This window comes from Carcharhinus amblyrhynchos, chromosome 10 (genome assembly GCF_965287045.1).
Source record: "Carcharhinus amblyrhynchos chromosome 10, sCarAmb.v2.hapA, whole genome shotgun sequence".
Classification (NCBI taxonomy): domain Eukaryota; kingdom Metazoa; phylum Chordata; class Chondrichthyes; order Carcharhiniformes; family Carcharhinidae; genus Carcharhinus; species Carcharhinus amblyrhynchos.
The window spans coordinates 78,508,348-78,535,993 of record NC_137333.1 but is presented as its reverse complement, the minus strand read 5'-3'; the positions used below and the strand labels follow the sequence as shown (position 1 = coordinate 78,535,993).

Below are 27,646 nucleotides of genomic sequence, written 5' to 3'. Positions count from 1 at the left end.
GATGACAAGCTGACCCCACTTATTGGGGAAGCACCAAGATAGTGGTAGGGTTAGAAAATCTAAGAAATGTTAGGAGCACGATAATGGTATTGTTGTTAACCACATGCTTATAATACTCATCAATGTATACAGAATGCAACACATTTCACATCTACTCTAGTGTATGATTCCTATCTCTTATGAGTTGTGTCTCTGTCAAACCATAGACCCTCCCCACTAATCACGTATGTCACTATCATGTGCCTCTCGTATATGTGATCTGCTCCTATTGCACAACTGTTTCCTGTCTATTCATAGGTCATTCCCAACATTAGCAATGCATTACCCTTCATGTAGGAATTCCTTATGGGAGATTCTGGCACACATGCTTTGCAGGGTCGTGCACTGCTATTCCTTGATTGTAACACTGAAGCTGATGTATACTCTCAGCTCATCTGCCTTCAGAAAAGGATAAGGTGTACTGTAGAAAGAGATTTCAGAAGGGCTATCTTGGAACTCCGTGTCCTCTCTGCACTGCAAGCTATGAGTCTCTCCTCAGAATTTATGTGTATTCCTATGTGCCAATTGCATTTCTGACTTTACAAATGCACATGTGGTAAGCTCACCAATAATTTTGAGACGACGCCCCCTCAATGTGCCTTGGTTATGCCTCTCTCAGACACCTCACAGTTATGCCGCTAATGTGTATACTCTTGAGATTGTATTATAATTCAATTGACTGCCAAGCAACTGCTAGGCTCCAGTCACAATGTTGGGCTGCAATGCTATGTCTGGCCACACCTATACACTTGCCAAGGTTAACGCTGATGACTGCAAAAAGTGATATATTGTGCTCAAGGTGGCCTTTGAGGATGACGTGGGAGCACATATGGTGGCTTTAAACAATGCAGAGTAATCATTTGCTTTGGAGCAATAATTTGTAAATCTGATATATATTATCAGTTCTCAGGTTAAGGCAATCTTGAGATCGTCATGATGTCTAAGCCTTTTGCAGGTCCTCAGAGACATCCATAATGGCTGACCGCAATTGCTCAAGAGGGGGCAGTGTAATTGCGGCCACAGCTCTTGGGATCTCATTTTTATGTGATCCACATGTCCCTAAGCATTAAAATGAGTGACTATGTATCGACTGCTTACTTACAATCGGCTGAGTTTGTAAAGTCCAGAAAATGCAGTTTTTGCGATGGATCTGATCTGATTATTCTGCAAAAATCTGCAAAGCAATGTAATAATAATATTGTAAATGTCTTCATAATTACATTGTTAAAGATAATTGTTTGGATTTTGTGATTGGAATAATGTTGAGCCTGTTTGCAATCACTGATGCTCTGAAACAGACAGCAAATTCTGGAGCTCTCACATGTGGAGAAAAATGTGGAAACCTGATGTTAACGTCAATGCTGCTATGTTTATTCAAATATCCCCCAGACAGCAATTATTTCGAAATTGCAAACTCTTAAGAAATTCTGCATTTTGTTGTAAAAACCCTTAAAAAAATTATATCTCAGTTACAGGACATAAGAACTAGGAGCAGGACAGGACCATGTGGCATTATGAGCTAGGTTTGCCATTCAATAAGTAAAGGCAGATTGTGGACTTCAACTCCATTTACCTTCCCAGTTCCCACATTCTTGATTCCCTGAGAGACCAAAAATTTGCTCATCCCATCTTAACTATATTGAATATTGGAGTATCCACAACCCACTTGGGGGAGACAATTGCAAAGGTTCACAACCCTTTAAGTGAAAAAATTTCTCCTCATCTCTGTTTTAAATGGTCAACCTCTTATCCCAAGACTGTGTCCCTGAGTTCCAGATTCCACAGTGTCTACCTTGTCAAACTTCTTTGTATTCTTGAATGTTTCAATAAAATTACCTCTCTTTTCTGAACTCTGGAGAATTTAGGCCTAATTTACTCAGCCTGTCATCATAGGACAACCCTTTCACCCAAGGGCCAATTTAGTGGATTGCTCACCCCCTCTCCCCACGCGGACCAGCCGATCATGGTTGCAGAGTTCACCGCATCCCCTTCTCCCAGTTGGCCTTGCATCCCCCAGGCCTGGCCCCTTGACACTGCCTGGTGTTTGATGGGCAATGCCAGGATGCCAGATGGGCAGTGCCAGGATGTCATGCTGGCACTGGCAGGGTTGCCTGGTTTCTTGCTCCTTGCGATCTTACCGGCCCTGATCAGCTGATGTATTCAGAGAATTTTAATATTCACTGATTTAAATATTTTCATATTAAATAATATTAAACACGATCATCCGGGCTTAATGGCCTCGCTGGTGGAGGTCCTCACCATTGAGGATCAGGTCTGGTCCCCAGCAATGGGGACCAGTGATGGCCTCGCCAGTGGGACCAGAGGTCATTGGGGCCCCTCAGGTGGTTGAGGGCAGGGGTGCGTAGTGCCAATTGGGCAGCACCAGCTTGTGACCCTGACATTGCCCACCAGGCACCAGGAGTTCTCAAGTGTTGGGACCAAAGGAGAGGGAGGGGAGGAGAGGGTGCATGTGGGGTCTGCGCACTCTTCATCAGGGTTCGCTGGGGTGGTGATTAATTGGGTGGGGGATGAATTGGGGCAGCGATCCCAGAAGAAAGGGTCCATTATTTAGCATAGACATAAGGAGGCATTTTTTCACTCAGAGGGTTGTGAATCCAGGTATGAATCTAGGTGTCCAGATCATCAACAACCTGTCCTGATCCCCCATGCCATCACTATAGTTAAGAAAGCCCATCAATGCCTCTACTTTCTGAGAAGGCGAAGGAAATTTGGCATGTCAGCTATCACTTTCACCAACTTTTATAGATGCACCATAGAAAGCATTCTCTCTGGTTGTATCACAGCTTGGTATGGCTCCTGCTCAGCCCAAGACCGCAAGGAACTACAAAAGGTCATGAATGTAGCATGACCATCATGCAAACCAACTTCTCATCCATTGACTTTGTCTACACCTCCCACTGCCTCGGCAAAGCAACCAGCATAATTAAGGACCCCACACACCCTGGACATTCTCTCTTCCATCTTCATCCATCGGGAAAAGGATACAAAAGTCTGAGGTCATGTACCAACCAACGCAAGAACAGCTTCTTCCCTGCTGCCATCAGACTTTTGAATGGACTTACCTTGCATTAGGTTGATCTTTCTCTGCACCCTACCTATGACTGTGACACTACATTCTGCACTCTCTCGTTTCCTTCTCTATGAACAGTATGTTTTGTCTGTGAAGTGTGCAAGAAACAATACCGTTCACTGTATGTTAATACATGTGACAATAATAAATCAAACCAAATTTTAAAAAATCTTTGGAATTCTCTATCCCAGAAACTGTGGATTCTCCATTGTTGAAAATATTTATGGTCTGTCGGGGAATTAAGGGATATGGGGAGGCAGCAGCGAAGTGAAGTTAAAGATGAAGGTCAGCCATAATCATATTGAATGGCACAGCAAGTGAAAGGTCTACCCCTTATGTTCTTATCTTCTCTAATTTTGTTTTGGAAATATTAAAAAAGTAAGATTTTCCACAGTATACATATGACATCCTGAGAAAGTGACCAATTAAACTTATGAAAGAGTTAATTTTAATTTGACATTCAAAATAGTATTTCAAAATTAAGCAATATTATGAAAACAAGAATAAATAAAGCTTGCAAATTCTGAAAATATATCAAAACTAAAGCATGATGGAAACAAAAGATGGAAATGAACTCACAACTGTTCCAGGTCGTTGTACTTGATGAAAACATCAGCAGGCAGGCTTTTGATTTTATTGTTCTTCAACGATCTATTATAGAGAAAAGTACTTTCAATATTTAAAGTACAATTGCTGCGGTGTAAAATTTCTTTCTGTGTTACACGTGGAAATGTTGGTAAGTTGGCTCAGAAATGGTATATTAACAATAGCGTGTGTATAAAGATTCACATAGGAAATGTTTAACATATGGCATTTGTCCAAAGGTTCAAGCAATCAAATAAGACATGGGGGCAGAAAAATCACAACTGTGTGATCCCTAGAATCCACCTGCTGCTTAACCTGTGGAGGGTCGCAAGGTTAGGAAGCAAGACCTCACAGGCCTGAGGTTTGGCCCTTTTGCCATGTGGTGACATTGCCAAGCTGGCATAAACACCTTAGGGACTAGATTTCCAAAGTCTGATGGTTTTAGGCAGAGTATTACCATGGGAGAATAGTGTGTGAGCCTCCTGCCTGCTGGCCATTTTCAAAATGACCGGGTCTGGGGCACAAAAGCTGTTGGCCCACAAGTGACAGGTAGCCTATTAAGGGACTTAATAAGGCCCCTTCCTTGCATTAACTGGCCCTCTGTGGTTGAAACACCACTATCCCATGCTCCTCTCCTACAATCCAAAATTTCAGCAATATTAAGTGTTAAGAGGGCTACTCCATTTTCAACCCCCTCTCTCTTCTTCAACAAGTTGCAGTTCTCTCATATCAGAGAGCCCTGTGTTAGCTCTCTAGCATTGGAAGCCATCCCACCATTACAAATTGAACAACTAGCATGCCCTTTGACCTTTAATTGTCCGATCATGCAGCAATGGTCAAGTGACTACTTCCAACACATTGGCGGTCAGTATCCATTGGAGGTCAGAATTCATATTTGATCCTAACATCAGGGTCCCAATAATAAATGGTAAATTAAGCCCTGGATAGCTATTCCATATTCCAACTTTTGACCAGACTGTACAATGACACAAGTTTACATAACCAAAATCACGAACAGCTGTAAACATAGGACATCTAAAAAATCTGATATGAAGTGTACTAAAACATTATAGCATTACAGAAAGTCAGGTTATGCAGACTAGGGGATTAATTTTCCAGTCCCACCTGTTGCAGGAATCATCATGGGTAAGTCACAAAATTTGGCGGACCATTTAAAGGTCCATTGTCCTCTGGCAGAAATTTCATGGGGCCATTGTGATTAGAGAATTCAGCCCAAGATTTCCATACAGGTAATTTCAGAAATTTTCTAGGGATAATGGCAGCAAAGTGAGACACCAAATCCCCTCTTGTTCTTCTAAATTTCAGAAAATATAGGCCTAATTTACTCAGACTCTGATCAGCAGACAATGCTCTCATCTCAGGGACCAATTTAGTGAACCTTCACTGTACTTCCTCAAATGCAAATATATCCTTCTTTAAACACGGATACCAAATGCTGAGATTTTCCATTTGATTCCCACAGAAGAAATGTACATCCAAAACCAACTGATGTTAAATAAAGCCACCCGGCGGTCATAACATGCTACACGTGTCCTCAAGAAGGGGAGAGTGGGACTTTCATTCTGTAGAGCTATCCCATATCTGATTGGCAGGCAGCTTTAACCGGAAATAAATAGTGGACATTGAAATGACTGCAAGTACGCCTCTTGCTGACATGGATGTGGCTTCTGGAACAAACTAAGTTATAAGGATTTGAACAGGAAGGGATGTGATAGCTGAGAGAGGAGGGCAAGGGAGACGGGCCTATTGGTTTTGCTGGTTGGATAGTAAATGACAGAAGGAGTTGATAACTTGGGCTGGGATTGGGGTGTGGGAACCCTCAGAAGGATATAAATTCACTTGTTTTTCACGTTTAACTAGTTGAGTTAAAAAATGACTTTCCTACTCCTAACTGTCTGCCCAGGCCTGTATCAGGGCATGTGTAATGTAATATTTGGGTCAAATTTGTGATCAGGCTCATTGCCCACTTATTATTTTTAAAACAATGATAAAAGGTATTTTGGGCTATTACCATGTTTTTTGTACTTGTTGCCCTTTACTTAAAAGTTAAAGTTTATTTATTAATCACAAGTAAGGTTTACATTAACACTGCAATGAAGTTACTGTGAAATTTCCCAATTTGTTTTGCTTTCTAGCTCAAAGATATTTCTCTTACTTTATGGGGCAATCTTATCTTCCGCGAAGGGGCAGGACGAGCCAGTATGATTGCAAGAGAGCCGAGAATAGGTTTGTGCCTGATTTCTTACTTCTCGTGGTCTTACCAGACTGGATATCTGACATGATTGGGCATGAGGTTGATTATAATATTTAAATTTAGTTTAAATCTCATTTGAATAGGATTACTGAGCCTGGGATGGAATCATCCAGGCTCACTTGCCTTTGTGGCCTTGCCGAGGAAGATTCTCTCCAGCACTGATCACATGTGATTCCCCATTCATGGGGACCAGACGTGATGGCCTTGCCAGTAGAACTGGTGGTCATTGAGGCCCCCCAGAAAGTCAGAGGCTTTGGAGGGTGTCCTTTGACAACACTTTAAACAAGCTGTTTCAACATTTTGTTCTGTTTTAGAATAAAGTAAAAAATGTATCAATGGTTCTAGAATGGTACAAAAGTGTGTTCTCTTTTGATGAATTAGATGAACTGACATTATTTGTTTTAGAGCTCAGTTTGGGTTCAGCTCTTTATCTCATTACAGCCTTGATCTAAACAAGGACCAAAGAGCTAAGCTAAAGTGCTGAGCTGTGAGTGACTGCCTTTGACATCAAGGCAGTGTTTGAGTCTAGTATCAAGGACCCCTAGCAAAACTGGAGGCAACAGGAATATGGAGAGAATATTTTCTGCTGGTTGGAGTCATTCCTGGCACAAAGTAAAATGATTGTAGTTGTTGGGGGTCAATCTTCTCAAGTGTCAGGACATTACGCAAGTGTTCCTTAGGGTAGTGTCCTAGGCCCAACCATCTTCAGTTGCTCCATCAGTGATGTTCCCACTGTTACAAGATTGAATGTTGGAATTTTGAGGTTGTAGAGTTGATTGAGGAGAACCAGTGGATGTTGTTTATTTAGACTTTCAACATGGTCTCACATAGCAGATCAGTAAAGTTAAAGTGCATGGGTTTGCAGGTAATGTCTTAAGAGATAAAAAGCTGGTTAATAGATAGAAAGCAAAGAGTTGGGATAAGCGTCTTTTTCTGATCAGTAGGCGGTGACTTGGTGGGGTACTGCAGGGAGCTGTGCTAGGACCCCAGCCATTCGCATGATATATTAGTGATTTTGAAGGGGGAGGGCTAAATGTACTATCTCCAAATTTGCAGATGATACAAAGTTGGATGGGCAGGGGAGCTGTGAGGAGAATGTAGAGATGCTTCAGTATGATTTGGACAGGCTGAGTGTGTGGGCATATGCGTGGCAGATTCTTGAATGTGAGGTTATCCACTTTAGTGGCAATAATAAGAGAGATTATTACTTGACTGTGTGTGAATTGGGAGTGGATACTCAGTGAGATCTTGATGTCCTCGTGCATCAGTCACTGAAAGTAATCATGCTGGTACAATAGGCAGTAAAGGCGGCAAATGATATGTTCACCTTCAAAACAAGAGGATTTGAGTATAGGAATAAAGATGTTTTGCTGCAATTGTATAGGGTGTTGGTGAGGCCATGCCTGGAGTATTGTGTTCTTATCTGAGAAAGAATGTCCTTGCTATCAAGGGAGTACAGTGAAGATTTACCATGCTGATTCCTGGGATGGCAGGCCTGTCATTTGAGGAGAAACTAAGTTGATTAGGAATATATTCACTGGAATTTAGAAAAGAGAAACTTATAAAATTCTAACACAGTTAGACATGGTAAATTCAGAAAGAATGTTCCCAATGGCGAGGGAGTCCAGAACTAGGGATCATAGTTTGAGGATAAGGGGTAAACCTTTTACAACTGTGGTGAGGAGAAATTTCTTCACCCAGAGGATGGTGAATGTGTGGAATTCACTATCACAGAAAGTAGCTGAGGCCAAAATGTTGTGTGATTTCAATAAGAATTTGGATATAGTTCTTGTGGCTAAAGGGATCAAGAAATATGGGGGGGAGAAGGGGAGCACATCAGGATATTAAATTTGATGATCAACTATCATCATAACGAATGGCGGAGCAGGCTCAAAGGGCTGAATGGCCTACACTGGTTTCTATATTTCTATGTTCTGTCTGGCTGGGAATCCTGTTGCGAGAGACTCACCTCCTGAATCCATAAAGCATCTAAAAGGCACAAGTAAAGAGTGTAACGGAATATTCTCTACTTGTTTGGACAAATGCAGTTCTAACAATCCTTGAAGATCTCGACACCATCCAAGGCAAAGCAATCCGATTACTTGACACTTCTTCCACCACTTTAAAATTCACGCCACACAGTGGCAGCAGTGTGTACCTTCTGCAAGATGCACTGCAGCTCCTCACCAGGGCTCCTTCAACAGCACCTTCCAAACTCATGACCTCAACTATCTAGAATAACAAGGGCAGCAGATGCATGGGTACACCACCATCTGCAAGTCACACAACCTTCTGACTTGGAACTATATCAGCCATTTCTTCAACTTTGCTGTGTCAAAATCCTGGAACTCCCTTCCTAACAGCACTGTAGGTGTTCCTATGTCAAAGGACTACAGAGGGTTCTTCCTAACAGCATTGTCAGTGTTCCTGTAACATAGGAACTGCTGAGGTTCAAAATGGCAGTTCACCACCACCTTCTCAAGAGCAATTAAGAATGATCAATAAATGCTGACACCCACATCCCAAACCAAAGTTTTTAATATTTTGTAGACAGAAATTCCACATTTCCACAAGGTTTGTAATGTATATGAAAAGTTTACCATTGATATCAAAAGATATACTTAACAAATGGAATTAATGAAATTGATAGATTTGCTTACAGCAAGGTCACATTTACCGAAACTGGTGGCACATCACATAGGTTCACATCTACACATTCCAATTCTGTTTCCCGGCAATCACATTTCTGTGGGTATTCCTTAAGAACTGGGAAACAAGCATATATCACATCTGATAACATGCAAAAGAATTCTTAATAACCTTTGTATAGTTGCTATAACTTATTTTTTGAATATCAATATTAAGACATAAGGTTCAGGCTGACAAAACATTAGATATTCAGTATGGACTAATTAAACTAAATCTTATTAGGGATTATTTTGTCTGCCTACTTTCCCAGTCAAGCTGAAAATCAGGGTATTGAACAACAAAAAAAAACAATTTCGTTGCCTCAATTTTCAAGAGGGTCTTGAAATGAACAGCCAGACTCCCACGTGAAACGGGAAGAATTTTTAATTCTCCCTTTAGTATTAAAATTTATTCATATCCCAGCCCAACCCATTCTTACCTCCCTCAGCCTACAACCCTCCATGAACTCTTCATTTTCCAATTTTGGCCTGTTGCATGATTTCCATTTCATTTTCACCCACTGCTTGCAATCTTGCCTTCAGTCATCTAGGCCCTGAATATTTAAATGATCACATCTCAGGGATGAGGTTAAGGAACTGTAGAACTGGTAAATGGAAATTCCATCTCGCTGACTTCTGGCACATTTATTGGTAAAATTTCAATCTCTTAATGTTACAAAGAAGATTTTGATTTTATCAGCTTTAAAAAAACAAGGAACAGATAAACACTTTTAGAAAACTGATGTTTAAGACTAAATCACTTACAGCACTCTTTTGAAATGTTTTCATTTTGAATTGCAGGTATGACCTTTTCAAAAATGTCTGACAAGCCAGTATAATCATCTAAAAGGATAACAGAGCACATTTCAACATTTAGACACAAAAGAGTATTTGGAGCTGACACTGTGACAACTTGTTATCCCAGAATTAGAATTAAAATATAAACAGCATTTGAATATGTCAGTAAGTAAAGTAAGCTAAGAATTTGGACCGGAGGATAGAAATGATAATTAGTGACAAGCAAACTTAGAATATATCTTCAAAAATATTTTGTTTCAATATATTCATAATGTACCAAACAAGTTAAGATGAGATAAAACTATTAGGGCTATTCAAAATACAATTATAGGTTATGATGCTGGAGCATCATTGAAGTTGAGTATCGGTGGAATTTTTCAACTTTTGATTTTTTCACCCCTTTAGAATCATGGAAGGTATATAGATAATATAAACATATAACATAAATTGCTGTTCCATTATAATTTTGCTTTACATCAATATGTATCATTATAATTCCATGCACTGCTTTGACATACCCTGGTTTGGGACTGTTCTTGCTGTAGATATCTGGATGAGTATTCACTTTGATTGTCCCATGAGTGTACCAGAAGAATAAATTAAACCAGCAGTTTAGCACCTTCATATTGTTTATGCTTTCCACCTCGCTATTGGGCATTGGTAAACCACAGGCATGTTGCACATATTTTATACCCCTTGGTCTCAAGTGTTAAATAAGTGAGGCTCAACAATCAAACGTATATGGTCTGGTCAGATTTGTAAAGCTGAGCCCCACAGAGGTAAAGACAACGTTAAGGGAATTTGGGAAATTTCAAACATTTTCAGTGCAGAAGTTCAATTTAAAATATACCAAATCATTAGCTATAATACAGTAAATTTATTTTTGTCTGGTTCACCTGTATACATTTCAGGAAATAATTTTGCATATCATACAATGAGAATGCTTAAAAATAATATTCATTTATTCACTGCAAAGTCATGTCAGGATAGCTGCGAAGGCTTCAAAAATGTTTCAGTGGAGAATTGCAATCAGAAATACACCAGCTATGGTATGATGAAGTACGCTTAATAGTTATTTGTCCATATTCATTTCACTTGTAAAAATTTCAGCCTGGCAGATAATGACACTGCTTTAAAACGAGGCTCATTTGTTAATGGCAAAATAATAACTTCCATTCCCGGAAGATCTGTTGGGGTACACCCCAGAGGCCCCCTTGCAAGGACTGCACAGGAATTGCCCGGAGAGTTTAAATTTCCAATGGGAAATTACCCTGCATCTGAAATCATCCATTACTTCAATTTAAATCGGAGACTTTCAGATGGTTCTGATTCCCTGAGCAAAGAAGTATCCAGTAAAAAGATTAAAGAATTAAAACCATTTCTAATGCCTGGGTAACAATTCTCCCACTCCCTGACTAGCCTCCCCACTCTCTGACTATCCTCCCACTCCCGAACAACTCTCCTCATTCCCGACTACCCTTCCTCACTTCGACCTTCCTCCTACTTCATGACAGTACACCCCACTCCTTGACTACCCTCTTCACTCCCCAACTATCCTCCCAACTCCTTGACTAGCCTTAGAATCCCCTTTTACACTACCATCTCCCTGATTACCTTCCTGCACACCACACCCCAACTTACTCTCCCAAACACACCCCGCCTAACCACCCTCCCAACCCTAAATTCTCTTACTCTCTGACTTCTCAGATTTCTGATAGACAAGGGAATTAAGGGCTATGGGGAGAAAGCGGGAAAGTGGAATTGATCCACTTCAGATCAGCCATGATCTTATTGAATAGCGGGGCAGGCTCGAAGGGCTAGATGGCCTACTCCTGTTCCTATTTCTTATGTTCTTATGTTCTCATTACCATGAAAAGGAAGTATAGTTTCATTTCACTCGATGATCCTTTACTGTACTGAAGGCCTCTAGGAGCAGCTAAGCTGCACAGTTGTCACCAGGCTATGGTTGGCAGTCCAGACAAGAAATGTACAGCTTCAGACTAAAGTAAGTAAAAAGTGGAGTGGCAATTTGACGATGATTACCAGTCCATGGATGTTCTGGCCCATTATGTTTTAAAAGTTTGCAATATACAGGGAATCTGTGTATGGCAGTTACCATTCCCTTTACATATTCAATTACAACTCACATTAGAAGCTGATTCTTGATTAACATTTAGAAATTAATCTAGATTTTAAAGCTGTTTGATATTTTACAATTATTGCTGCGAAAGAGTGCAAGGACAAAACTAGGTTCAAAATCACAGTGAAAAGTCAGGGTTTAAAAAATGAAGGGAAAATAGCTTCAGATACCTCAATAATTATGACTTAACAGAATGTTCTGCATTTATTCAAATTTGGGTCTGTGGGGTGAACGTGGGATCACGTGTCACACAGATAAACAAAAAGAATTCCATATCTATCCAAAACTGGGTAAATCTATTACTTTGTACAGTTTTGCAACTTCACAGTTGATCCAAAAACACATAACAACATTTCAGATTATAATAATCGTTTCAACAATGTTTTTTTCTCAAACTGGAATTATATGCAATATAAATGGCAGTGTGAGGTGTTACACTGTTTCAGATGATCAAAAGTATGTTACCACAATCTGCCTCATCAGCTCCGTTTTCACAGTCCTTAACGTTATTGCAATATAATGACTGCGGTATACACACTGAGAGACTGTCACAGGGGAAAAATCCAGTTGAACAACCACGAGAGTCAAGGATGAATTCTGACATTGCAAGTTCTAAAGAGGAACAGAGAGAAAAAAAAATCACTGAAATGGTTTTACCTGAAGACCTACTCTTGTGAAAAAAAGGCTTACATCAAGGGTGAACAATGGATCATTGAAAACATTCTCAGATTTCAGCAAATTAAATCCAGGATTTACAAAATGCAGAGATCACAAACTGACACATATAGCATCAAATGGTTTGATGAGGGTCAACATTTGATTCAAAATCACTTGAAAGAACAAAATCATTTAAATATCTGTTTCCTTTTTCCAATTTTCTCTTACTTTCTATTAGAGGTTTACAGCATGGAAACAAGGCGTTCAGCCCAATTTGTCCAACTTGAAGGTTCTGAGCCTCAAGTGAGCAAAAATTCATGTGTGTATGAGGCTGTTCATTCACAGTCAGCACCACAGTCAAGCCAGATCATTTCTTCACAAACCTGAGCACACGCAAACACATTTTTCAATTGTAGTTAAAGAATAGCAGTAACAAGCAGGAGCCCTGACTGTTCTTGCTTTTCTCCCTGGCCTGAGGCTACCATTGCATTGCCCTAGCTGAATCATAGAATTGTCATAGTATTTAGGGAACAGATCAGAAATTTCAAAGTTCATTATGAAGTTAGCCTAGACCTTAACTTTTCCTTTGATTTTGGCATTAAGGTGAGCATTAGGTGTTTTGCCCCAGGTATGATTCAATTGACCCTATTAGAAAGCTTTTATTGAAAAAAACTTTATTTAAGAACACAGTTAGAATATAACAAAGACCTAGCATAACTTTTATCATTGGAAATACTTAAATATGACAAGTATAATTCTTAACAGCTAACTACCCTTGTCAGACCCTATAAGACCCTTGTCAGACCCCACTTGGAGTACTGTGCGCAGTTCTGGTCGCCTCACTACAGGAAGGATGTGGAAGCTATTGAGAGGATGCAGAGGAGATTTACAAGGATGTTGCCTGGATTGGGAGGCATGCCTTATGAAGATAGGTTGAGGGAGCTAGGTCTCTTCTCCCTGGAGAGACGAAGGTTGAGAGGCGACTTGATAGAGGTTTATAAAATGTTGAGAGGAATAGATAGGATGGATTCTCAGAGGCTATTTCCCAGGGCTGAAATGGTCGCTAGAGAGGACACAGGTTTAAGGTGCTGGGAAGCAAGTACAGAGGAGATGTTAGGGGTAAGTTTTTCACTCAGAGAGTGGTGAGTGAGTGGAATCGGCTGCCGTCAGCGGCGGTAGAGGCGAACTTGCTGGGGCCTTTTAAAAGACTTCTGGATGAGTACACGGGATTTGATGGGATTGGGAGTTACAGATAGTTCTATGGCTTGGTAGGTATAGATGTGATCAGCGCAACTTGTGGGCCAAAGGGCCTGTTTGTGCTGTAGTGTTCTATGTTCTATGTACCTCTATTGTCCCAATGTAAGTAATATCCCACAGATATAAATCCCTTTCTTAAATCATCATTAAAACAGATATGCTCACATGGATGCAAGATTTCCAGCCATTTAACACCTCCAGACAGAGATCCAGATAGACATTTGTCTTCTGACTCTCATACAATCACCTCCAGGGATCGATCCACTCCAAACAGCATAATCTCAGAGAGACTTATTTCCTGGCAGATTCCAGTCTCCAACTCCAGAGAAAGAGATAAAGAGAAAACAACCTCGCTCTAAAGATCCTAAGCAGCAGACTGAGCTTGATTTCTTTATGTAAGCCTAGCTCCACCCAGTCACCTGATTTTTCTGTCAGCCTACCTAATCAAGTCCCACTCCGCAAAACCCCTAGAGAAAGCACTAAAAATGACAGAACAGCATTAGTCCAGACTAAAACAAACATTCTAGCAATTAGGAGCAATTATGCTGCTGCAGTAACAGCACAGGGCTGCTGGGTACAGACTATGCAACACCAGTGTTAGAATAGACTGTTAAAACATTCTGCAAAGAAACATGACAAATACATTTCTTAAAGGCACAGTATTGTTACTAGTAACATACAAATACACAAGTAAGGAGCATGAGCAAGTCATTCGACCCATCAAGCCTGGTCCAATAGTATGTAAAAAGATTGTTTGACCCATCATATCTATCCTCATACCCTGCAAATGTAACTCATCTAAATCTACTCACCCTATAATTATCTTTTCAGATAATAATCCAATTCTCTTCTGAATTCCTCAATTGAATCTGCCTCCACCACACTCTAAGGCAGTGCATTCCTCATCTTGATGTGCAAAAAAGGTTTCTCCTCATATCGCCATTGCTTCTTTTCGCAATCACATTAAATCAGTATCCTCTAGTTCTTGATCCTTCCGTTAACATGAACAGTTTCTCTCTGCCTACTATGTCCAGACACCTCATGATTTCGAACACAACTTTCAAATCCTATTACAATCCTGTTATAACTGGACACAAAGATTCCTGAATGGAACCCTGGCTGAAAAGACTGTAACTTTTACTTTTTTTTAGAAAACATGGAGGGACAGAATCATAGAATGGCTAATCAATTATAACAAGTAAAAAACATTTATTAAACATGAAAAGGTTGATTATGATACAATACTTCTTTACTCCCACATAATGTCACAGGCATACACAAATTTTAAGGTTAACATGGGTTATAATGTATATCATGGGCTATAATGGTCTCAGTAACACATAATCCCTTTCACCACACAGGCTGGCTGTGGTCAGACATGGATTTCTCCTCAAAGTCCCTCCAGATGATTCTTATGCCATGAGCCACCTTATTTCACTGAACACCAGCTTTCACACAAGTGATTTCAATTTCCACTCTTGAAGAACATTTTCAAATCTTTGAAACAAAGCTTTCCCTTAACTGCTTCCATCTATGATCTGTTTCCGGGTTTCACACCTCTCCCTTTAGGTTCTTTTATATAAAGCCTCTTGCACGAAGTCAATCCACCAATTTCTATAATTATTTCAAACAATGCCTCACAAACTGTAGTAATTTCTCTCAAAACTTAGCACTACTGCTGAGATATTTCTGGCCTCTCATGATCCAATGCCTTTTTAACTCTGTGATCTTACTGAAGAGTAACCTCTTCTGATTTCCAGTTTCCTCTGTTCCATTAACTTCTGACCTCTTGAAAACTTCTCTTCATTTCTGATAAGAAATGATTTGATAAGTTTTTGAGTTTTTGATAAGAGAGGGGATTAAGGGTTATGGGGAGAGGGCGGGAATGTGGAACTGAGCCACGACAGATCAGCCATGATCTTATTAAATGGCGGGGCAGGCTCGAAGGGCTAGTTGGCCTACTCCTGCTCCTATTTCTTATGTTCTTATGTTCTCTAGTTGCCCCAACTGGTGACTTTTTAGATCTCTGCACACTAGTTTTCTTACCCATCAGTTGCATGGTATGGCTTTTCTTCTAGCATATCTGAAACGAACATTCCCTTTCTAATTTTCAAAAACAACTGCTTCTTGCAGTGCTGTGAGAGCTGCCTTGTCTCTCATTACTTATCTCCAGCTGCTAATGAATTCAGTTAAAACTGCACTCACAAAAGCTTCCTGCTTTAAAGATGTCCCTATTGCTAACCAACAACTTTTTGCTTCTGCCAGATTTTATTTACTTTCCACAACATAACTTTTATACAAACACACATACCCACCCACCCACACACATACATGCACTCACAATGCACAATAGAAACACAGTTTGAATTGAAACCAAAACCCCCAAACATATAAACACCTTTGTCCAACTGGAATTTAACTATAGGTTTACCTTTTCTTACACAGAAACACTAAATTAAACCCAGTCAAAACTATACCTTATTTTGAATATTTACCAGTAAAAATATAAATCACTTAAAACTATCTTTGTTTTTCTAACTACATAACCTTACATTCTCTCAGAGCAGCTCCAGTTTCTCTTACCTATCCACATTACTGAAGTTTCTCACCTTGGAATCATTCTCAGGAATCTTTACTGCATCCTCTCTGATGTGTTGAAATTCTTCCTAAAATGGGATGCTCAGAACTGGACACAACACTCCAATGGAGTTTGAGTTTAAGATTTTCCTTGATTTTTTTTGTATGTGAGTAATGCACACAAATATTATGGTGGATTTGATTTGCACTTTTAGATGAGTTTTGAGTTTATTTGAAAATCAAAGGGAAGTCAGAGGTGACAAAAAACCCTTTGAACTGGACATCGAGTCAAGCCAGAAAAATATTGAAGCTGTAAAAAGTAGTCTTGTTCTGAAGTCTTAGGTTTCCACAGTAGAACGGGAGAGAGTTTGAGAAGACAATATTGTGTTTTGAGCCAGGCAAGGTGTTTTATGAAGTCAGCCAAGACCATAAGTTTTGCACTTTGAATTTAGCATGATTCAGCATCAAGTGTTTCACTCCATGTATGATTCAAGTGACCCACCTGGAAACTTTTATAAATAAAATGTATTTAAGACTATAGTTAACATATAATAAGAAAAATTAGCATAACTTCTTTCAATTAAAAAAAATGATATAAACCCATGGTATAAACCTTAGCAGCTAATTATAATATTCCAAGCTAAACAATACCCATAAACGTACATCCTTTTCTATGCTCACATGATGCTGGATTTTGCAGCTTTTTAACTTATCCAAACTACTTTGCAAGGACCCTTAGGATAATGGCTTCTAGGTGTGTATAATCTTTATCAGTAATGTCATATTAATATGAAAGGACTTGACTGTGTTTATGCTTAGTCAATTTTGCTCATCGAAATGCAGCTTATTATATGTTTTACTAAAAAGTATTTTTTATATTAATTATAATTATTAATTATTAATCTATCCCATATGTTATAGGCCTTATTTCTTTACAAATAAGTCTTTTACTTTTAAAATCCCAAAGTTTCACTGGATTTTATGTGCTGATTTTAGTATATTTTCTTCGTGTTTGCACAATACAGAAAAAGGTGTGCCAAGTTTCCCTCTGGGATTTGGTTTGCTCAGTATTTAATATCTGCTGTTGCAATAATGGCACTATGATTGAGACTAACATTATATGCCAGCTTTATTCACTAAATTTCAATTCAACAGCTGCTGTGGAGTGATTTGAACAAGTGTCTCAGTGCATTTACCTGGGTCGCTGTGCTACCAGTTCAGCACCATCTCCCCCAGCAATAACCTGCTCACTGACACTCAGCTTGGGCTCCACCAGAACCATTCAGCTCCTGACCTCATTAAAACCTGAGTTCAGACATGGACAAAAGAGCTGAATGCAAGAGGTGAGATAATATTAATTGCCCTTGACACCAAGGCAGCTTTTGACTGTGTATGGCATCAAGGATTCCTATCAAAACTGGAGCCAATGGGAATCAGCGGTGGGGTGGAGGGGGCAGGTGAAATATCCACTGTTGTATTCACATCAACACAAAGGAAGATAGTTGTGGAGGTCAACCATCTCAGTCCCAGGGTGTCACAGTGAAAGTACTTTGGGACAGTATCCTCGGCCCAACCATCTTCAGCTGTTCATCAATGAACTTCCTCCCATCATAAGACCAGAAGTGGGAATGTTTTGTGATAATTTCCCAATGTTCAGCACTGTACTCATTTTACTGTCTTGCCAGCCTGCAGAGAGGCCAGAAGTGGACATCATGAAAGTGCCATTTCCTTCGATACCGAAGCCTTCAAGCTAAAGAGCAGAACATCAAGTGCCTTTCTTTGGTGCTGAAGATGCAAGAAATGTTCCCATTAAGCAGGGAGTTGAAGTGTCCACCACAGATTTTGAAACCAATTTCAAAGTCTCTTTCAAAGGTACAAATAAAACTATCCTTTTGACAATGGGTTTTACATATTCTTATCCATCAAACCACAGGAAATGTTACCTAAATGGAGACTTTGCTTCCACTTTTAACAGACCTACAGTCCACGGATGCCCAGAACATATCTGTGCTGATGTGTTATTTCCCAAAGGCAATGCAGGCCAGGTGTTGCATACACACACACATGCACACACAACACATTTGGGAAGGTTTAAAAACTTCTGCTGATTCCAGAGTCTCAGCTTTGCAGCTAACACATTACTAGCTGCAATGAATGCTCATTCAAAAGAACAGACTATCCATGTTCAGATTTCTTGAGATAGAGGCATTTCCTCTGATGTGGAAGGTTTCTTTGAAGTCATGATTGTTATTCCTGGTCATCTCTTGGGGCTCTAATGTCTCAAAAAAAATAGGCATTGTGATCTCATTTGGAGTTATGACTTCCAGTGAGTAGAGAATGATAAGGAGGCAGAGGAGGAAGGTAAAAGAAAGATAGAAGCATAGGATATGTGATGTTGCATTACAGGGACATAGCAGTGACAGACTACAAGGATCCAGCGGAACTCAAAGGTCCTCAGCTGAGCTGCAGGCAGTCTGATGGTGCCCCTGGAGTCTACAAGCAGAGATTCAGCTACCTGCAACTGATCCAGGCCTAATGCAGGAGAAGGCTCAGGCTTTCAAGAACTATGGTAACATCGCTCTGACATGATCAAAGGGGAGATCTCCTCCAACTATGCTGGGGGCCATCCAATGACTGTTGTATTGAAGGTCAACATGTTAAGCCTCTCAGTTGCAGTCCAGTAGTAAAAGATGATGCAAGTCCAGCTTCTTCACAAACGCAGTTTATTCTCTTTACAACTCCACATTCACACCCATCGCCCAGTGCCACCTGTAACCCCTTTATATATCTCGGTGAGTACTGTTAAATAATTAATGTACAAATTAGGTCTAAAGTGGAGTTGCAGTTAACGCATTCCTAACACAACGTGGCACTGAACTTCTTTCCAGGCAGCCTGTGGAGACTTGAGTGGCATCACATAGCTTGCTGCACACCAGTGCATAAAGATCATATGAACTTATAATCAAAGAGTAGGAGTAGGCTATTCAGCCCCCCTTGAGCCTGCTCTACCATTTAATAAGATCATGGTTGATAGTAACCTCAAATCTGCATCCTGCCTAACTCCAATAATGATCAGCTCCTTGCTTACCAAGAAACTCTACCTCTGCCTTAAAAATATTCAAAGGTTCTTCTTCCACCATCTTTTCAGGAACAGTGTTCCAAAGACTCAATGACAGAAAAATGTTGCCTTATTTCTGTTTTAAATGGGTGACCCCTTATTTGTAAACAGTGACCCCCAATTCTACATTCTCCCACAAGAGGAAACAGCAAGCCGGAAGAATCATGCCCATTATATCTCATACACAGGGCGCTGCTGTAAAGTGAAACTGTGTTGCACTGTGTAACAAACCCAAATTACTGTTAGCATTGCAGGGTCATCACAAGCAGTACAATCAAGCAGGCAATCAGTCTTCTAAAAATGCACTTCAGGTATCAGAATCATTCAGATGTAACTCTGCAGAATGGCCCAGCAAGGAAAGTAGAGGTGCATTGCATGCTGCATAACATCACACAACAGAGGAGCCTATGACTGCAAAGCAACAATGTCATGTGTGGAGTTCCAAACTCTGAGGAGGAAGAGGAAACCCATGTCCATTCTGAAGATTCTATAACTGAAGAGGTGAGGAGGATGGCAGGGCAGCTGAAAGGGATGGTCATGTAGCCAGGACTGGCTTTGTATGGGAGGTACTCATCACCTCAAGCATCTTTGTGCAAAATAGGTTCACGTAAAAGTCCTCTATCCCACATTTGCCATCATCCGGATAGTGATGAGTAACTTTCAACAAAATGACATTTTATATTGATACACAGAGATTGATACCAGAGATGAGGGGCTTAGCTTATGAAGAGAGATTGTATAGATTGGGCCTGTACTCGTTAGAGTTTAGAAGGCTGAGGGAGGATCTTATAGAGACTTACAAGATAATGAAGGGGCTAGATAGGGTAGAGGTAGAGAGATTCTTCCTGCTTAGAAAGGAAAACAGAACTAGAGGGCACAGCCTCAAGATAAGGGGGGGGGGCGCAATTTAGAATGGAGTTGAGGAGGAACTTCTTCACTCAAAGGGTGGTGAATCTCTGGAATTCTCTGCCCATTGAAGTGGTGGAGGCTACCTCGTTGAATATATTTAAGTCACAGGTAGATAGATTTCTGATAGACAAGGGAATTAAGGGTTATGGGGAGAAAGGGGAAAGTGGAACTGATCCACTTCAGATCAGCCATGATCTTATTGAATGGCGGGGCAGGCTCGAAGGGCTAGATGGCCTACTCCTGCTCCTATTTCTCATGTTCTTACAAGTATTCAGGAGATTTTCCATCCCTGAGAAGGGAACATAAACAACATTTTTGGGCCCTATTTTACCATTTTGATTCTAAGTGCTGGGTAGACTGAAACTGGGAGTGTTTTAGATCCCATTTTGAGGCGCCCCCTTATGCACACTGCCTGCAGGTTCCAAATTGCACCACACAAGCCTTTGAGTAGGGTTTAATGCGCCTGAAACCCTGCAGCTCTGATCGGTGCCGCCAACTGCGCATGTGCAGAAAAGAATGATAGAATACTGCTCCCCTGCTACATCACTCCTGGGCTGGATAATGTCTCCCCCTGGCCCCCCACAACATTACTGACCCTCCCACATCCCTGTCATCCAGACCGATCGTGGGCCCCTCCTCTTCTCTCCCACAGCTCTCAGGCAGAGTGTCAGCAGACCCCCTTCCCTCTCATGATCTCAAGCAGAGTGCCATTGGATGCTTGGCACTTACCTCCTCACTAACCTTCATTGATGGAGTGATGAATTGGACTTATATGGACATGTCTCTTTTGTGCCAATTCAGGATGGGTGAACACAGTGGTAAAGGGGGAAATGCTGATAAAATTGACCATTCAGCCCATTAAATCAATTTAAATATATATAAATGGATTTAAATGACTTTGCACCCATTTCGGGAGTGGTCCCATTCGTGGCCATTTTTGGGTCTTGGTAAAGGGGGAATCGGTGAGGAGGCGGTTGCAGATTGCACTACTCACCTTATGCCTGACTTTACCAAGTTTTTGCATCCGAAAACTGGCACAATGCGATGGTAAAATCGGGCCCATCAGTTACATTAAAGTGAGTGTAACCGTCATCATCAAAAGCATCAGCCTCAGCATATTGCAAACAAACATAGTAATATATCCTTCATAACCTGCCCCCTCACATAAGCAAAATGCCTGTAAATGAGACACCAAAGCCTGTGTATAATCCACCATGCTAATAATGCTGAGAATACCATGATGATGTAAAATGGCATACCCAATGCATGCTAACATATGTTAACATTCATGCAGATAAGCCATAATACACAACTGGACCTTGATTTTTTTGTCTCACCCTGGAGTTATGGATTCTCTTTTCCCAAGAAAGGTTAGAGAGAATTGTGTATGAGAGGTGAAATAATTGCTGAGGATAGACGGTGAATATTTGAGGAGGGTGACTGTGAAGAAAGGATGTCAGAAGGCAATAGGATCAGAGTGAGGGCAAGTGCTGTCTCCTGAAATGTTGATCTGAGGAGGAAGAGGAGGCTGGAGATAAAGGAATACATGTGGCTGCAGGCTGTCAGAACTGAGCTTAGCAGAGAAATGCAGAGCAGGTGAGAAAATGATGGTTGTGAGCTGAGAGTTCTATAATGCTCATCTTGGTGAATGTCATGAGGCCATTAGATCTTGTGCAGAACTGAATCCAGATCTTGGGCACCACATGCTGGCTCCTCACTTCTTTTGCTATCTGCAGCCATGCTTGCTGGATGAGGCTGGTTGACCTCCTTCTCCATCCTCTGGCAGTAGGATTTCTCTCTGTGCGCTCATGGTCTGAAACATGGGCCACAGTTCTCCCAAAAGTGCTGAACTGGCAGAAAAACTGTTCTTGATCCTGACTGTTTTTCAGTTCAAGTTCTCACCTGAATCTCCCCACTCTGTGCACTACAGAGGTTCCAGTTGTGAACCTCATTAAAAACCCAGGGGAGTGTGGCTTATTTGCACCAGAATCTGACAGTTCTGCAACTCTGTGCGTACGCAATGGCCCCAATCTGTGAGACTCCCCATTTGTGGGCCAGCTCAATTATTGGCCAGCCTGGGGTCCCCCAGGTGGCAGGCTCCCCCGGCAGACCATTATCCCTCAACCTGCCCCAATCGCTGCCCTCCCTCCATCCCAGAACGATTACAATGCAGAGAGCAGCGGGACCTTCCACACTCACCAATTGTCCCTAGGACACTGATGCCCTTTGGGAAGTGCTGGGGGGTCTGCCTGGCACTGCCAGGGTGCCCATGCCCAGGGGACACCCCCCCACTGACCAACCCTCTGTGGGGCCCCGATTGCCCCCGCCCCCTTCATTCCGGTGGGGTCTCTTGCCAGTTCCCCAAATGTGGGGAGCTACTCTGAACCCCGCTGGAATGAAATACTCCTGGTGGGGTGGGAGATTCAATCTGGATCAGTAAGTTCCCAATAATTACATTCAAAAGACATTTAAAACATATTAAAAACAGATTCAAATTACTTACCCGCCTTCCCACCTGTTTCCAGCATGGTCTGACCTACGACTTCTGGCACATGCTCAAATCCTGGAACAAGGCCCGTGATGTACATCTCCCACCCCAACCTGCCAGAAAAGTTGCGGGTCGGGATGGGAGAATCGTGGCCATGATTTCCAGGGACAAGTATGAGATTTGGAGGAGCAGCCTTCCCATGTCTAACCTGCATACAATTTTCTCTTTCCTATTGCTATTTTGAATGCTTCACTCGGTAGTGCCATTGTGAGCTCTGCTGGGATCAGTTTAAATTGAGATCCTTCATTTCTTGTTTCGGCGTTGCATCCCTGATGGGTCAGGAAGCCAGAGATAGGATGATCTGGGATTCAGTCTAACAAAGTCTGCCAATTAGGGAATTGGGTCCCTGCTTTGTAAATGGTGCTGTTGTTCCAGAGATTAAGTGCTAAAAATTCCCCCTGTGATAGGCACATCTGTGAAATGAAAATCGCACAGAACTTTGGTTTGCTTAATTACTTTTGAAAGGTAGGAATTTGTCCAAGAAATATTTCTTCTTGGAATTCATATGTTGCCTTCTTCAAGAAAGTTAGATAAATGAATAGAAGGGGAGTTTTCCCAGGTTAAGAAGGTGGGTTCGGGTGCCTGGGGCAAATTAATCCCCTAAATTGATATAGGGTTGCGATCTCAACATAACCCTGCCTTCTTTCAGCTTTCAAATTATTGGTTTAGAAAACAAGTGTGTAATCACTGTGCAGATGGTGGCTGAGTAATTAAAATATGCAATCTTTTAACCAAGGATTCTGCTTTCAACAGACAGTGAATTTATTTCCCAAGCCGTCAGCAATTCATCAGGGTTACTAAGGCACATGCACTACTGGGGTGAGTGTTTCTTTTCAGTGAAACTGAGACTGACGAGCTGGGAAGGCTTTGATCAGTGAAACAGAATAACTACAGCAATGGCCAGATAATCACAGTAATGTTGCTGATTTCTTTGATCACTTCCATCCACACCGATATAGTTGGAGAGGTTAACTTCTGTCCTTGGGAGAGCGAACATTTTTGCAGCCTGCCAGATCCCACTGCAGGAACTCCAGTTAAGAATAACAGACTCAGTAAGAACTTTTTCCAGGCCCTCTCCATTTCCATGGCTGTTGAAGACTTAGAAATCGATGTCTTATAACCCATGCAGAAATCCCTTCAATGAGAAATCCTTCCTTTTGCAGATACGCAGCACTATCCTGCCTGCCATTGGTTAGGGTACTTGGAGGGCCTCAGGACCTTAATGTCAGGGTGAAATTTGGATCTCAGGCCAGTCATCACAGCAGCAGGATCAACTTGTGATTTTGCCGCAGGTGACCTTCTAGTTGGCTGTCACTAATTCTTCATTTAATTAAAGGTTGGGGCTTGTGTCCTGATACTCCAAACTCAATCAGGAGGCTGTCATCTCTGAAGCCTCATTAACAACATGAGTATGCGATAACCACTAAGGAATCTCGCTGCTCTCCATCACAGGAAAAACCCTCGCAAGAGTCCTGCTAAATCGTCTGGTCGCTCATCTGGAGCTGAGCCTGCTTTCAGAGTCACAGTACGGCTTCCGCAAAGGTCGTGGGACTGCTGACATGATTTTTGCTGCGTGCCAACTTCAGGAGAAGTGTCAGGAGCAGAATCGTGAGCTCTACATAACCTTTGTTGACCTCACAAAAGCCTTCGATACTGTAAGCTGACAAAGTCTGTGGAGGATCATGTCAAAGCTCGGCTGCCCCCCCAAATTCATTCAAATGGTACGCAGTTCCATGATGGCATGATGGCCTGAGTACTGGATGGTGGAGAATCCTCTCAGGCATTCCCAGTCACCAATGGTGTCAAACAGGGCTGTGTGCTCGCACCCACACTGTTCAGCATGATGTTTACTGCCATGCTGAATGATGCCTTCCAGGACAGTGTTGCTGGAATCAGCCTCAAGTACAGAGTGGATGGGAAGCTCTTCAACCTGAGGAGACTTCAAGCTATTAGCAAAGTGAAAGAGACTGTTCTGAGAGATTTCCTCTTTGCCGATGACTGTGCCCTGTATTCTGGCTCAGAGCCAGAGATGCAAGTCAGTATGGATAAATTTTCCACGGCTTGTGACAACTTTGGACTCACCATCAACATTAAAAAGACTGAAGTTATGCACCAGCCTGCTCCTCACGCACCGTACACAGAACCCGTAATCGCAATCAAAGGGCAGAAACTACAGGCAGTGGACCAGTTCACTTATCTTGGCAGGGCCCTCTCCCAAGCAGTGACTACTGATGCAGAAGTTAACTGCAGAATAGCAAAAGCAAGTTCTGCTTTTGGTAGTCTGTGCTCCACTGTATGGGAACATCGAGGGATCAGCCCAACAACAAAACTGAAGGTCTACAGTGCTGTGGTACTCACTACCCTCCTATATGCCTGTGAAACGTGGCCTGTGTATCGAAGGCATGCAAGAGAACTCAATCGTTTCCGCATGACTTGTCTTCACAGAATATTACGCATCAGATGGCAAGACAAAGTACCAGACACTGAAGTTCTCCCTAGACCAAGTCTACCATCAGTCCACACACTGCTGATGAGAGCTCAGAATCGGTGGGCAGGTCATGTCATCCGTATGTCAGACGAGTGCATACCCAAGCAGTTCTTTTTTTGGGAACTCTCTGCTGGAAGACGCTTGCATGGAGGGCAGAAGAAACATTTCAAAGACACACTCAAAGCTTCCCTGAAGTCTTGACATTGACACGACCACCTGGGAAATGCTGGCACAAAACCGCCCCACCTGGCGCTGCCTCATCCACAGAGGTTGTCAAGCTTACGAAGCAAGGTGTATTGCTGAAGCACAACTTAAGCGCGAGCTACGCAAGTCCAGAGCCACCAACGCAAGAACTACGGTGTCTACACAAGTCTGTCCAATATGTGCCAGGACATTCCGTGCCCGAATTGCCCTGATCAGTCATCTTCGGACACACCGCAACCAGCATCAAAATGACTAATGGTGTCGAGGTCCTCATCGATGACAATGGATGAACAACAACACTAAGAGGAGAGATAGGTGCTGGTGCAAGGAGATTTCAGGACAAAAACAGAAAATGCAGGAAAATCTCAGCAGGTCTGACAGCTTCGGTGGAAAGAAAATAGAGCCAATGTTTTGAGTCTAGATGACCCTTTGTCAGCTGATGTTATGCACAGTTCGGGAATAGAGTGGAAGGAGTATAACGCTGTGTCTAACTCCTACAACACCTAAAGTTTGTTTATTTATTAGAGACATGTAAGGCTTACATTAACACTGCAATGAAGTTACTGTGAAATTCCCCTAGTTGCCACATACCGGCATCTGTTTGGGTCAATGCATTTAACCAACACATCTTTCAGGCTGTGGGAGAAAACCGGAGCACCTGGAGGAAACCCACACAGACACAGGGAGAATGTGCAAGCACCACACAGACAGTGACCCAAGCCAGAAATCGAATCCTGGGTCCCTGGCGCTGTGAGGCACCAGTGCTAACCACTATGCCACCATGCCACCCACCTGGCCCAGTACTACTTGTATAATGCTCTTTAGAAGAAATACAGGAAATGTTCCATTCTTCATCATTCATAGTCCTTCATTTTATTATTATAAGAATTGTCAAAACACAAGAAAACATTCAGTTTGTTTTCCAAGAATAATCACAAGTATAGAATTTCATAAACAATTAATGTTCCTATCATTCAAGCATCTTGATATATCAATTATTACACATCATTACTGTCTGTTTAAATGCAATGGATATTTGCTCTATTTATGGAAGAATTCATTTTAAAGATGCTGCATTTAAAATGATTCATCTTAGAGGAAAGCATCTCTTGTAGTTATCAATGCAGCCAGCTCTGATCAATTCCATAGATGAAGAAGAGTAGAAGTTTTTCAAAATAAAATCTTGAACTATTTTTAAGAGTTCCAGAGGAGTGGGAGTACCCCTCCAGAGCCTGCAAAATAATTTGTGCTGTTGTTGCTCTGAAAAGCTGGCCTTCCATGATTAAAACTGCCCATTCGGTGACATACCATGCTGATGGCAGATCCAGCCCAATTTCCAGTGTTCAATCTGATGAACCCCACTGGGATGACTGGTTGGCACCCTACAACTTGCCTGCTCAATTTAAATCAAGCTATTGCCTCAAAGTTCCAGGGACCACCTGACCAGCAGAATGGATGATTGATCAGAACATCTCCATCTGTCAAAATCTTTCTCTGCATGTGCATAAAATGACTTAAATTATGTTAGACAGATTGCATATAAAAATCCGACAGGCACTATTATATTTCAAACTCCCACTCTAACAGAACTGTGGATGTATCTATGCCACATTGTTATGGTTCAGGTCAGAAACTCCAAGGTGTTTTATGGAACCTGCCTGGATCATACATTCTGCACCTTGAAATTGGCTAGGATAAGCAATGATATGTTTCACCTCAGGTGTGATTCAAATGACCCACTGGGGAGCTTTTATCAAACAAAGTTTATTTTTAAGGACATCATTAATATGTATGGAAAGATAATTAGTAATAACTTTTATCAATTACAAACAAAAACAAAACAACCACAATAATGTAAAACCCTTAACAAATATATTTAAGATGTTCCAATCAAATAAAACCCATACACAAAGCCCTTCCACAGGTTTAACACACAGCAAAGATTAATGCTAAAGGTACACTAATACCACAACATGGCCTGCATGCAGCAGTCCAAGAAGGTGGCTCACCACCACCTTTTCAGTTGGAATTAAGAATAGGCAACAAAGAATCTGGCCTAGCCAGCAATTCCTATGTCCTCATAGAATCATAGAATCCCTACAGTACAGAAGGAGGCCATTTGCCCCATCACACCTGCACCGACAACAATCCCACCGGGCCCTATCCTCGTAACCTCCCTTGTATTTATCTGCTAGTTCCCGTGACACTAAGGGGCAATTTTGCATGGCCAATCAATTGAACATTTTTGCAATGTGGGAGAAAACCGCAACACA

The 27,646-nt window shown here is 41.5% G+C and overlaps 1 protein-coding gene across 1 annotated transcript in view; it reads right to left on the bottom strand.

Annotated features, from left to right (window-relative positions):
• Positions 1-27,646, bottom strand: part of LOC145349410 (relaxin receptor 1-like) — a 102,104-nt gene that overhangs the window by 62,607 nt on the left and 11,851 nt on the right. The window contains exons 2-6 of the mRNA XM_080197937.1: positions 12,081-12,227; positions 9,443-9,520; positions 8,651-8,756; positions 3,710-3,781; positions 1,142-1,213 (exon numbers count right to left, since the gene is read on the bottom strand). Of these exons, the coding sequence (XP_080054063.1) occupies positions 1,142-1,213; positions 3,710-3,781; positions 8,651-8,756; positions 9,443-9,520; positions 12,081-12,227 (475 nt within the window). The remainder of the gene's footprint in view (positions 1-1,141; positions 1,214-3,709; positions 3,782-8,650; positions 8,757-9,442; positions 9,521-12,080; positions 12,228-27,646) is intronic.